The sequence below is a fragment of the Vipera ursinii genome (genome assembly GCF_947247035.1).
Source record: "Vipera ursinii genome assembly, chromosome: 13".
In the NCBI taxonomy this organism is placed as follows: domain Eukaryota; kingdom Metazoa; phylum Chordata; class Lepidosauria; order Squamata; family Viperidae; genus Vipera; species Vipera ursinii.
In genome coordinates this window covers 18,931,762-18,943,934 of record NC_139526.1, presented here as the reverse complement: position 1 = coordinate 18,943,934, position 12,173 = coordinate 18,931,762, and the positions used below count along the sequence as shown (strand labels likewise).

The following is a 12,173-nucleotide window of genomic DNA, read 5'->3' as shown; positions in this document are numbered from 1 at the left end:
CTGGACCTTAAACCGATGCTGGTTTCCGTACCTGGCAAAGCTCTTCTTGAGAGGGTTGGGAACGGGAGCTCCAAGTGGGTGACCTGTGGATCCACACCGGATTTAGCACTGTTAGAAAGAGCTGGACCCCGGGACGTGTTCAAGGAATTAGTCAATCCCTTTCACAGGACGCAAATCTCTCTCCCCGCATTGGGTTAAAGTTTAAAAGTTTAGCCAACCCCTTGGGCAGCTCCAATTTAGTTTCTTCACAAAACGATGGAAGGGGTTTGCTGTCTTCTCCAAGGATTATCTGACTTCCCAGGCTGGTCAATGAGACTTTGGCATCACCTGGTGGCCTCCCCACCCAAGGATGAATTGACTTGGCCCAGCTTTCTGAGATCAGCTAACCATGGCTCAGGGCTGCCCCCTAGTGGTGCTGCATTTAGGAAAAAGGCAAACAAGCATTTTAGAGAGGACCAAGGGAGATAGATGCACGTGTTAATTCTTAGTACTTTGGGGAGAGCCTTAAAAACAGGGTTTTTCAAAAAGGCACTTATTTGTTCAATTTGTAAGGAAGGCTAAGAGCTTGCTGCCTCTTGTGGGGGCACATTGGTTCTGTTGATAATTGCATTTTGTTTTAAATTTATTAAAACTTTAAAGCGGTGTTTCTCAACCTTGGCAACTTTGGGAGGTCAGGGCTTCCACTCCCAGAATTCCCCAGCTAGCATGCTGGCTAGGGACCTCTGGGAGTTGAAGTCCAGACTTCTTAAAGTTGCTAAGATTGAGAAGCATAGCCTTAAAGATGGCTAGAGCCTTTGAAAAACATTGCTAAGATTTCAAGCAAACACATGTCCAGGGAGGAACAGTAGATCTCTTCATAGGTTGCATATTGAACCATGAGATCCATTCTTTCGTTTGAGACCAGAGCCACATTCAGCCCAATCTTATAATTCCTTTTTCATCCTGTCCACTGTCCATCTCTCTTACAAACATTGACATGCCTTGTTAATGTGTCAGCCTTTTCATTTGCTTGTGGCATCGCTTAATAAACGGCCGTGTTAAAGTCTAACCCTGGAGGGCTGGATGCACAACCTCCTTCATCTGAGACACACAGAAGGGATAGGAAATTGCTATTTTGCAGCCTTGCGCCAAACATCTCAACAGACTTAAAATAACTGATCTGCAGAGCCAATCAGTTCTTGGATGGGAGGCCACCAAGAGACCCAAGGGCTGTAGACAAGATTGAAAAGTCAAAATAAACATTCCAGAATGGCGGGGCAGAAAATTTCAGGGATGCCTCTCTCCCCAGCATCTGAATTCAGCTGGGAGGTTAGAATTCACTAGATGTTAAACTGTCTCAATTTTTTGTCACATCCACCCATTATTCTCTCCTGTGCTCAGCTAAGAAAACATCCCAACACCAAAGAGAGGACAACAATCAAAGAAATATTTCCTAAGAAGCTCACGCAAAACCAGTCATTTTATTTGTGCCAGGGAATAAATACCAGCGCACATTCCTTACGGGTTTTTCCTATAAAAGCATGGTTACAAAAAAACAAAACACAGAACTGCGTACAATGGTGCTTCTTGTTTGGCTGGTCTCGGACACAAACGCAATGCCGTAGCTACCATTTGTCGAATGCACAAAAGCACTTGAAAGCAAGCGTGGAGGAGCAGGAAGGAATATTATGGGTTAACTTGTCCTTCAATAACGCAGAAAGCGTCTTGTGTGAATCCCATGGGAAGACACATAAAAATGCACATGAATGATGGAGATGAACAGAAGCGGCTGCTTTCAATGACAAGTAGCCAACTCTGACACAGGTGCTTTCATCCCAAACTCTACAGCGGTGTTCCCCCAGCTTGGCCCCTTTCTAGATGGGTGGACTTCAATTCCCAGGATTCAACTCCTATGAAAACAGCTGCTTCCATTCATTTCCTTCCCTTGTGTGCAAGCGTGTCTTCTGCGAAGCGGCTGTTTTCAGGTTACAAGTAGCCACGTCTGACATGGGCACCTTCATCTCAAGCTCTATGGCAGTACTTCTCGAGCTTGGCCACTAAGATGGATGGATTTCCAAGTCCCAGAATTCCCTAGCCAGCTTGGGTTCTGGGAGCTGAAGTCCACCTATCTTTGAGTGGCCAAGCCTGAGAAACTCTCCTCTATGGAGTGCAAAGCTCTTCATATTATCTGGGGCGGAAGAGTCTATGAACGAGGGTCCATCCCAATTCCAGATCCATGTTGGAAATAAATGCCCTGGAGGCGCAGCCCCTCCTGCCACCAAAATTACGCCGACCCCCCCAACCTCCACCCCCCCCAAGAAAGAGGAAAACCATCAATAGATCATGTTTCCCAACTTGGATCCGTTGCAATGAAGCTGGAGCAGAAAGGCAAAAAAAAAAAAAAAACTCCACACGGGGGTAAGTCCGGCAAAATAGCACAGCTCACCTAACCGTCTCTAGAAGTTGAAAAGAGGTGGTGTGGGGGGGGGGGGAGGGAGGGTTTTGAACTTTTTATAAAATCCTTTCTTTTTTCAAAAGCAAAATCTCAAGGAAAATAGCTCTGAGAATTTTATCTACTCCATTTAAACCACCGGAAAAGGAAGGGAAAAATAAAAGCGATCTAATAAAAAAGGGGGTCCCACCGAAATACAAAGATTAAGCCACAAAAAGTTTCACAGCTGGGTTTCTGTCCCGTGTCCAGTTTGGCCCCTAAAAAAAAAAAAAATCTTTTTTTGTTTTCTTCAAGCCTGCCCAAGAAACCATCAGTCATCTAGTCCTATGTTTCTGAAAAGGTACGACATGGATTCCCCGTTGTGGATTCTGCGGATGGCCTCCGAGAGGATCAAGCTGATGTCCACCGTCTTAATTTTGGGGCACTGCAGCTTTTGGATCTCGTGAGGAACAGTGTTGGTCACCACAACCTGAAGCAAAGCAGAGATCAGAAGTTACTGGGGGTGGGGGAAAGGAGGAGGAAGAGCCACTCCAGGAGTTGAGGTCTCAACCCCCTTGCAAAACGGGACAAAGCCGTTGCATTTGGCCTGGAATGGATCGCCACGAATCAAATGACAGAGAAGATTATTTTAAATGATTTGATTTATCCACCCTATTTCGATCCTGCCTCGTCTCCAACAGCCCATGGGGGGGGGGGGGTGACAGAGGGCTCTTCCCAGCCCGGCAGGAGGAGGTGGGCTGCACTGCTTCAAAGTCACCAAAGAGCTCCATGATTCAACAGGTTAAATTTGAACCCTTTACGGGTCTTCAAAGGAAGGAGACCACCAGCTAAACCAACTGGGCAAATTTCTAGACCTGAGCCCGCAAAAATATGGGCTCAAATCATGGTATTAGTGGTGAGGATTGCAGGCCGTGTGCCGGGCAATTATTAACCCTGTTTGCAAGATCCTTAGATAGATAGCGTGGCTGGCTGGGGAATTCTGGGAGATGAAGTCCACCTACCATAAAGGTTGCCAAGGTTTAAAAACACCGGTCTACATTGCTACTTGGGCATCCAGGCCCAGACGTTGTGGGAGCAGGAGGGGAGACAGGAACCAGGGGGCTGGAGATTCGAACCCAGGGCCTACTGTGCCCTCCAGCCACGCTGCCTTCCCCAGCTGCTCAGCTGCCAAACGCAGCCGCTTGGCCAGACAGGGCCCTGCCCACCTCATCGATCGCCGACTCCTCTATCAACCGGGGGGCGTCGGAGGAGAGGAGGCCGTGGGTGGCCATGACGAAAATCTTGTAGGCCCCCCGCTCCTTGAGGGTCTCGGCGGCCGCGAGGAAACTGTCCACGTCGTCAATGATGTCGTCCTGATCGGGGAGACAAGGAAGTCACGGGGGAGGGGAGGTTTAATCTGCCTCCCACTGGGGGACCTTCCATCCCATCATTGGCAGCTGCCATCTTGGCTTCTCTGACCACATCCCACAGGCACCCACGTGCAGGGAAAGTTAAAAGTACCGAGGAATAAAAAAGGGAGCTTAGCCTGACAGCCAACCCCGCTCAGGAGCAGACACACCGGGATTGCCACCCCCAGATCAGGAAGCAGTCACGCTTTCCGCCCAAGGGTCAAGTTCAGGAAAGAGAAACGGTGTTTTCCAAATTAAGACCGACAGCGCCGGGACTTCACAGTGCTTCACAGCCCTCTCTTTGCAGCCTGTTGGCCCCAACAATCTGGGTCCTCGTTTTACCGACCTCGGAAGGACGGAAGGCCGAGTCAACCCTGAGCTGGTCAGGATCGAACTCCTGGCAGCGGGCAGTGAGTTAGCCCGCAGTCCTGCACATCCTAAGCCCTGCGCCACCCGGGCTCTTCATTCGCCCCAAGCGCCCTCCTGTTCTTGTCCAGGCAGCCTCTGAACCCGGCAGACCGACCTACCACAATGATGGCTATTCGTCCCCCAACGTCTCCAACCACGGTGATGGGCGGCTTCTCCTTCGGAATCAGCACTGGCAAGAGAGGAGGAGGAAGGAGAGAGGAAACAGGCTTGGGGATTCCTGCCTCAACCGCTGCCTTCGCAGGGAGGACGTCCTGCCCAGCCAACCTTGCTCTGATCAAGGACATCTTCCGAATTTAGCAGCCCAAACCTCCCGCCGTCTCTTCTGGAGCCTGAGAGGTTGGGAGGGTTCCCTCCTGAATCTCTGCCTCTGCCCGTGATAGAGCTGAAGGCGGCAGCCTCTCTTATCCGATCATTCCTCCTTCCGAGGCCATTCACGCTTTCATTCCATCCCAGTCACGGCTTCTCCATCCCTCCTTTGAGCACAGCCATCCAAGCCAGGTGGGTTCCCCACCCCCACCGAAACCCTCCCTTGGCCTCTGGCCACGGACAAGAGCCTACTGGAGAAGATGCCATCTCCCTGCCCGAGGCTTTGCTTACTGGGTATCTCCAAGCTGGGGTGAATGGCGGCAACGCTTTTGGCAGTTGGGGGTGAATGGCGCCCGTCCACCAGGTCAGACTCGGCATCCTGAGCCTCTCCGTGGATCACAGCGATGCCCAGCCTCAGGCGCTCGGCAAACGACTGCGCCCTGCCGAGAAGGACAAAGAGCCCACCACACTCTTGGCACGGACAGAGACGCGAGGAGAGGGAAACCCCCCACACGACACGCAGAGACTCCTCTGACGTCTCAGGGGAAGGGGGCACAACCTGGGCAGCTTTAAGGCCTGTGAACTTCATGGCTCGCTGGGGAATTCTGGGAGTTGAATTCCACAGGTCTTAAAAGTTGCCTGGGCGGGGCATCCCTGCCCTACTGAATTCTGGGAAAAGACTAGATGGTCTCAGGGAGCCAGGGACCCACCCACCTCTTCGCAGATGCAGGAGATTTGGCCACAATCACAGCATTCCTGTAGTCTGGAATCTGCACAGTGAAAAGCAGCACAACCACACTCAGAGCTGGCCTTTTACCTTGACTACCAAAGGGACGTTTCAGGTGGAGCGTGTCCTTTTTTCTACAGAGAGCGGAGGCACAAAACAGGGGCGCTCTGCACAGCCCCCCAGGCAGAGGAGAGCGGGGGGCCATCTAGGCCCTAGAGATTACTCAGCGGCTGACCCCTGGCCTGCCTTCTCCCGAGGCCTTAATTTTTGGCATCTGTCCTAAAAGGAGTGGGGGTCTTTACACACACAGGCCCACTAACCCCTTCCCCAGTTTAGGACAGGTTACACCGAGAGCCCCGTCCCTCCCCTCCAGCTGCCCAGCCCGGAGGCCCAGGGTCTGGCCTGCCTCACCTCTTCCTGGATGTACTGCAGCAAAAATGGTGACGCTCTCAGGTTGTCCACCGGGACGTTGAAGAACCCCTGGATTTCCTTTTGGTGCAAATCCATGGTGATCAGGTGAGTCAGCCCTTTGGGGAGGCAGCGGGAACAAGAGGAGGAGGGTCAAGAGGCCGGTCCTCCCCTCCCAACCCAGTAAATTTAATGCCAGGCCGGCTGGGGAAGATGGGCAGGAAAGGACCAGATCAGGAAAAGTTGCCAGCGGGTGTGGCAGATGCTAGAAATGCTCCCTGGACTAGCTCTGGATTTGTAGACCTTTCTTCCATCAGGAGGCACACTTTAAATCATCCAAATAGTTAGTATCTACATATTTAAAGTTAAAATGCTTGCTGGGTCCAGGATCTCGTCTTTCCTCCAGACGTTCAAGGCAGCAGACCGCAACCCTTCTGCCTATTTTGCCCCCACAGCAACCATCCTACAAGGGAGGCCAAACTAACAAAATGCAGCCAGCCCAAAGTTCCTGTGGCCGAGGGGAGGCTCCATGCTGGCTCTCCACAGGATCAACCCATGGCCAGTGGGTAGATCCCTGCATTTTCTCTTATTTTTCTTCCTCAGCGTTGCCCAGAACGTGAGCAGCCCTGATGCCTCTTTGCTTCTACCCAGTGCTTGGTCAAATAATTGAGGGTGACTCACAGAGGACAGCCCCGAGCCCTTCACCACTCACAAACCGGGCCTGGCCACCCCCACCAGGGAGCTCTGTCAGGCCCCCCTGCCGAGTTCTGGGCAGAAGGTCTTGCCCCCCCTCGCCCCCCCTCGTGGGACAGGGCCCGTCCTCCCCGAGGCGGCTGTGGGCGGGCGTGTCCTGAGCAGCCAAGGCTGCTCCCAGCTCTTCACCTGCTTTGCACATCATGGAGGCCAGGAGCTTGGAGACGATGGAGCCCCGTTTCCGCATCTTGCACTGCTTGCTGTAGGGGAAGTAGGGGACCACGCCGATGATGCTCTTGGCGCAGGAGGTTTTGCAGGCGTAGACCATGATCAGCAGCTCCATGACGGTGGTGTTCACGTCCCTGGGGGGGGAAGAGGAGAGTCCGTCAACCGCCCTCCCCACGCAGCCTTGCAGCTCTTGCTTGTCTGCTGTTCTTTTGCACCTTGTGGATCAGCTCCCCCCCCCCCCCCGCAAGGCCCTCACTGCTCCAAACAGTTCCTTGGGATACCGACACATCCACGTATCAGGGGACATTGCGAAATACACAACACAAACTGTAAAAATAAAGTATCATTTTGCAAGCATGACCAAGGCAGACAAGCAGAACGATTCGGGAAGACTCATTTCCCGTCAGGGCTTGGACTCACTTTGAAACAGTCTGGATAATGAAAACATCTTTGCCTCTGACTGACTCTTGAATCTGCACTCTCGTTTCTGCCAAAAAAAAAAAACCAGATGTGCTCATGACTTATACACATGTGTAAAGCATATTACATCAAAGCGCAGTGTGAAATGAAAACCCTCAACGACACTGCTGGACCTTATCTGGTTTTTGAAAATCAGAACAAGCGGGCATGGCTGCAAAGGACAGGATCCTCCAGAAAGTGTGTTTGCGTCTGTGCGACAGGGAAGGAGGAGACGTTTAACGAATTGGCTGCTCCTCCTCTTCCTTCTCCAACCTTCAGCTACTGAGGCCACAGGAGTCCCTTACTCACCTCTGTTTGCCTCCTGGTACACCTGAACCTTGCCCATCTCTACCCCCAGGCGCCTACAAAAGGATCCAAGAGAAAGCAAGTCACCAAGAGGAAAAGGATCCAGCAGGTACGGACTTCCACTCCCAGAATGCCCCATCCAGCAACTCTACCGTTGAAAACAGTCAGCAAAAAGAACAGAGCGGTAGGGGAGCCTTACTCAGCGATCCTCTTTGACAGCTCCATGCAGGAGGGGTTGGAGTTGGCCGAGAACAGGACCAGGCCTCCCTTCGTGACATTCATGATGGGCCCTGGTCCAACGGGTGCCACACAAAACATCAAAACGGCCTTTGTTGTCCCGCCTTTGGATATACTGACAAAAAAAAAATCCAAGAACTTCTCAGCAACCCTCAACCAAGCAAAAGTTACGACATCGAGACTGAAATCTTGCATTTCAAGAGTTTCTGCAACAGGACTTTGAGATGTCTCCCCTGCAGCGTTTAAAGCAATGTTTCTCAACCTGATGGGTGGACATCAATTCCCAGAATTGACTCCCACAGAGGTGCAATGTTCTGAATCCAAAGCATAGCACGTGCTTAAAGAGTCTACACAATAGCCATCAGTTAATTCAGCCATTTTTTCTCTCTATGGCTGTTTCCGATCACAGAAAAGCACGCCCAGCTTTTGCACTTACAAATAAAGACCCAGGAAAAGGGTTTAGAGAAATCAGCCCACACTTCAGTCTTCTAGAATGTTGTTTTTAAGCACCTGCGGAAAAAGAAGATAAAGATATATTAAAAAGCAGCTCTGATTCAAGAAATCTGTTTACTATCTTTAAAAACCAAAAGCAGGAAATAACTTCAGTCACCCGCCAGCAAGTGTTGGATTAGGCTTAGAAAAAGGGCCAAATCTAATAAGCGTTCCTTAAAATGTACTCCCAGGACATCATACAATGCCAAATTTATTACTCAGAGAGGATTAGTTCGCCAACTCCTGACAGGAGACGGAATGTACAAATTGTGCAACAATCCAGAACTGTCTGGATGATAAGGGATCTAAAGAACCTAACACGAAAACTGCCCCTCTGATTGTGGCACCTATTGAGAAAAGAAATATATCAGAACTGCACCCAATACTGGCCAACAACACTATCGAAGTATTTTTTTCTTAGTCTTGCCTCCCGGGCAAACCAAAAAAGTTCTGTTTGTTTAGGTCTGCAGCCCAAACGAATTTGGGAAATCTCTTTCACGCTTTATAAGCCACTCTGCCTTCTCCGTTCAAATTCATAAATCAACACCTTCTCCCTTAGCAGGCAGCCGTTCGAAAAATACGAAAGGCCACAAGAATAATAAAACCCGCCTGGCAAAACACTCCTCCACAAAGCGAAAGATCTTCCTTTCCAAGGCAGCAGCGACAATGCAGTGGAGAATGAAAACCACAACACACAACCAAAAGCAGCGTCTCGTGACAAAGGCGCCAACGGCAACTTCAAATGGCGCAGGTCTTCTGGGTGGCAAGGAAAGCTGGCAGCTGCAAGCAAGTCGCAGGGCAAGGATGAATTGGTAAAATAAAAGCCAGGGATAACTTCGTAGCCATGCAAATCCACTAGGTGGACCGACTGGATCAGTACTTTGAGGCGAAGTAGCACCAAGAGGGCATTCTGGGAGTAGAGTCCATGGAGTAATAAAATCTCTACATGGTGGGTCTCTTTCTAAAGGTCGCTTTGGCATTCTCCTGTAATCAAGCCTGGTTTTTCACAGTAGGTTCCCCCAGAAAGGGATCAGGAAACCCATTCTGCTTCCTTCCTGGGATCTGCTTTGGAGTCCGCTGGTCCTGGGCTCCAAAAAAGCTGCATTTCACAGCATCTCTGAAGAGAGAATTGCCAGTGCCTCTTGGGGAGGGAGGGAAAGAGAGACGCTGTTATTTCTATCTTGTTTTCCAGACAACTTGCCAGCTCTTTGAGCTCCATGATTCCTCTCTCTTAAATATAATTTAAACAAGGGGTGTGCTGAAATCCAGCACAAGCACCCTCTTCCTTGCCCAACAGTGAGAATATCCATCTGGTGAAATCCTGTTCACTACGGAGCAGCTTTCTATTTTGTTCATTTGACAGTAATGGATATTTCAAGTCGCAAGTAGGTTTTTCCTGCCCCTTGGCACAGGAGGGACCAGGTGCGCAGAGCAGGTGTTGCAAAATTTATGGGCTCGTATCTGAATTTAGAAACGGGGCTGTAGGCCACAGCGCAAGGAAAAAGAAAGCCATCTGAGGAACACACAGCCTTGGATGTGCAAGGTCCAGGGCCTGACCCAGATGGGAAGCAGACCTCTAGTGGAAATTGCACACGGAGCTGTAAAAGTCACCGACAGGGGGAAAAAAAACACAACATGAAAAATAAAAGGCCCACAGAAACAAAATAAAAGCGAGCCAAGGCAGAGAGGCTGTAAAACAGCAAAGGCAGATCTAGACCTGGTTGAACACCATCGAGATCACGATCCATCTTCTCCCTTCCCTTCAGATTTTTTGAGGGGTTTCACTGGCGGGACATGGCAACAGGTAATGGGCAGCAGAAAAGTCGCCCATCCATTCTGGCCCCTTCCCAAACCCAGCGGCAAATTCAAATTCTGCAGGGAAATAAAACCCCTTCAGAAGAAAAGGCGTCCACCAGACTGTAAACAACATGAATGTGCGAAGCCGCCGGGAGGGGCAAGTCCAACCTGTCTGGAGCTGGACTGAAGTCCAAGTGACTTCGCAGAGACACTCAGCACTTTCTCCAGAAACGGGTGGCCATCTTGCAGGGTGGGTTTTCATCCAGCCTCTAGTATTTCCAGCAAACCTCCCCCTCCCACCACTGTCTCTGGGTGCCAAAGTTGTTGCTTTTCGGCTGTTGCTTGGAAGCTTTCCAACCCCCAGACCCGTCCCCTTTTGAGAGGACATGCTACTAAGGCTTCGTGCATCCCTCCTTCCAACATTGTTCACACACACACACACACACACCCAAAAGAACAGGCACTTTCATCTTCAGCTACCCGTTTGCACTTTCTCTCCCCTCAGCATCTCCCCACTGTATCTCAACCAGTCGCACCCATTTTGAAAAGCCCAATTCCAAGAATTTCAAACAGAGGGGTGGGAGGGGAGATGCATGCAAGGTCACTTTCCCCCTGAAAAAAGCAACCCCCAATTAAACCAGGATCTATGGAATTAGGGATGGGATCCTCACCTGCTCCCATTAAAGGGCTGCCCAGCTGTGCAGGAGCCCCCTAAAAGCCATCTTTCAGGGGCCCCAGGTAAGCAACACAAGGGGGGACATGAGAGATGGAAAGACACCCGCCCCCATGAAATGAAAGGATGCTATAACAAAAACACGTTGGTGCATTTAAGCACATTACGATATATGTCATAATAAAATATAAAAGCATATAATGTAATAGAGATCAGCTTTGGGGAGGTAGCGAGGCATCTACGAATGTCTCCATGAACCCCCCACCCCACCCCCCAGGAAAGCTATTTGATCTCCTCACCTATTGCTCTTTGCAACTTAGTTTCCAGAAGAAAAGCAGACACTAACAATCCCACAGGGAGCTATAATAAAAGTCACTTTCTTATGAAATGGGCAACTATAGAAACGTGCAAATAAATAAAATAATTAGTTCCTGGAGGGGCAGGACAAGCATGCATACGTGCAAGTGAACCCAGAAACCCTATAATATAAGGCGTAATTGGATTACATAGCAGAAGAAGGGATATGCCATGGAGGAATAGCACTAATATCCCTCTGCCTGCAATTTGGAGGGGCAGCCCAGACTCATATGTCTGCACGAGGCTACAGGAAATCTATAACATAATTAAATTAACGCAGCATATTTTTTCCCAATTTCTGTAGAGACAGCACAGAAGCAAGCCCATTATTTGCAATGGAAAGGCAGAATGGAGAACATCCCATGGAGTAAGACAATCTAAGGCTCCTTCCGAGTTAATTTGGGGAGGGGCAGCACAGACAGCCCCCCCAATGGAATTAACATTAATATTCTGTTCGAATTAATACGGCCCGTGCCATTACTGGGGGAAAGAGACGCTCCCCGGTTTGCACCCAGGCCAAGACCCCCCCCAGCACAAACCCCTCAGAAAGGAGGGCGAGACCCCCCAACCAGCCCCCCCAAGGTCCCCCCTGGTCCGGGGGAGGAGAGGCGAGGAGGGGGCGGCGTTCATACGTGCATGTTCCGGGTTGGCGTCCGCCCGGCCTTGCTCGGCTCTCCCCCGCCTGGCGGCCCCTCCCCGTTGCGCGGTGGGGGGAGGGGAGCGGGGCGCCCCCCCGCGGCGACCACCACCCACCTGCGCCCCGCGGCCGGCCCGGCGCGGCGGCGGCAGCAAAATGGCGGCGGGGCGGGGCTGATCAAGCTCCGCCCCTCGCGGTTCTCCACCAATCAGAGCCGCCGGCAGCGGCCGCCACGCCCCCGAGCCCGTCCCGAGCCCTGCCTTATCCATCCTCGCGGAGGCAGCGGCGTCCTGCCTCGCGGGGTCGTTGTTTCGGGGAGGGAGGGAGGGGGCTTCTGCCCAGAAAAAGGGAGATGGAGCTGCACGGAAAGTTCCGCAACCCGCACCTTGCCGTCCATGTCAAAGGAGTGGGGTTGGGGGGGGTCTTCTCCAAAAAGCCCCATGGGGAAGGCTGCCGCTTAAATCCACCAAGGGAATCCCTCCCCAAATCAAGATGCCCGCAGGTTACAAAACTCTTCTTGCAAGGGGGATTGGTCGCTTAGGGGTGCCCCCCTTCACTGTCCTGCTGGGCAGGGGGCCCCATGTGAGGCTGAGGGGCTTGCCCAG

The 12,173-nt window shown here is 51.3% G+C and overlaps 1 protein-coding gene across 2 annotated transcripts; it reads right to left on the bottom strand.

Annotated features, from left to right (window-relative positions):
• Nucleotides 1-1,441: 1,441 nt before the first annotated feature.
• PRPSAP2 (phosphoribosyl pyrophosphate synthetase associated protein 2) lies at nt 1,442-11,753 on the bottom strand. 2 transcript variants are annotated; one of them, XM_083372951.1, is made up of 11 exons: nt 11,564-11,753; nt 7,575-8,122; nt 7,379-7,431; nt 7,031-7,097; nt 6,572-6,744; nt 5,693-5,808; nt 5,269-5,324; nt 4,846-4,994; nt 4,347-4,417; nt 3,637-3,783; nt 1,442-2,900 (listed from the first exon to the last, which is right to left on the bottom strand). In XM_083372951.1, exons 2-11 carry the CDS (start codon nt 7,805-7,807, stop codon nt 2,742-2,744), a joined length of 1,224 nt encoding a protein of 407 aa, XP_083229077.1. In that variant the 5' UTR covers nt 7,808-8,122; nt 11,564-11,753; the 3' UTR covers nt 1,442-2,741. The 2 variants fall into 2 exon arrangements, with proteins under 2 accessions (XP_083229077.1, XP_083229078.1); XM_083372952.1 differs by lacking the exon at nt 7,379-7,431 and having other exon boundaries at nt 11,564-11,752.
• Between the last annotated feature and the right edge of the window lie 420 nt (nt 11,754-12,173).

Excerpts from the sequence above, each read along its gene's own strand:
- PRPSAP2 (XM_083372951.1), bottom strand. The coding sequence starts at position 7,807 with ATGCAAGATTTCAGTCTCGATGTCGTAACTTTTGCTTGGTTGAGGGTT. Across the intron at positions 6,745-7,030 it reads ATTATCCAGACTGTTTCAAA|GGACGTGAACACCACCGTCA; the intron begins GTGAGTCCAAGC and ends TTCCCCCCCCAG. Across the intron at positions 4,995-5,268 it reads TCTCCTGCATCTGCGAAGAG|GGCGCAGTCGTTTGCCGAGC; the intron begins GTGGGTGGGTCC and ends CCTTCTCGGCAG.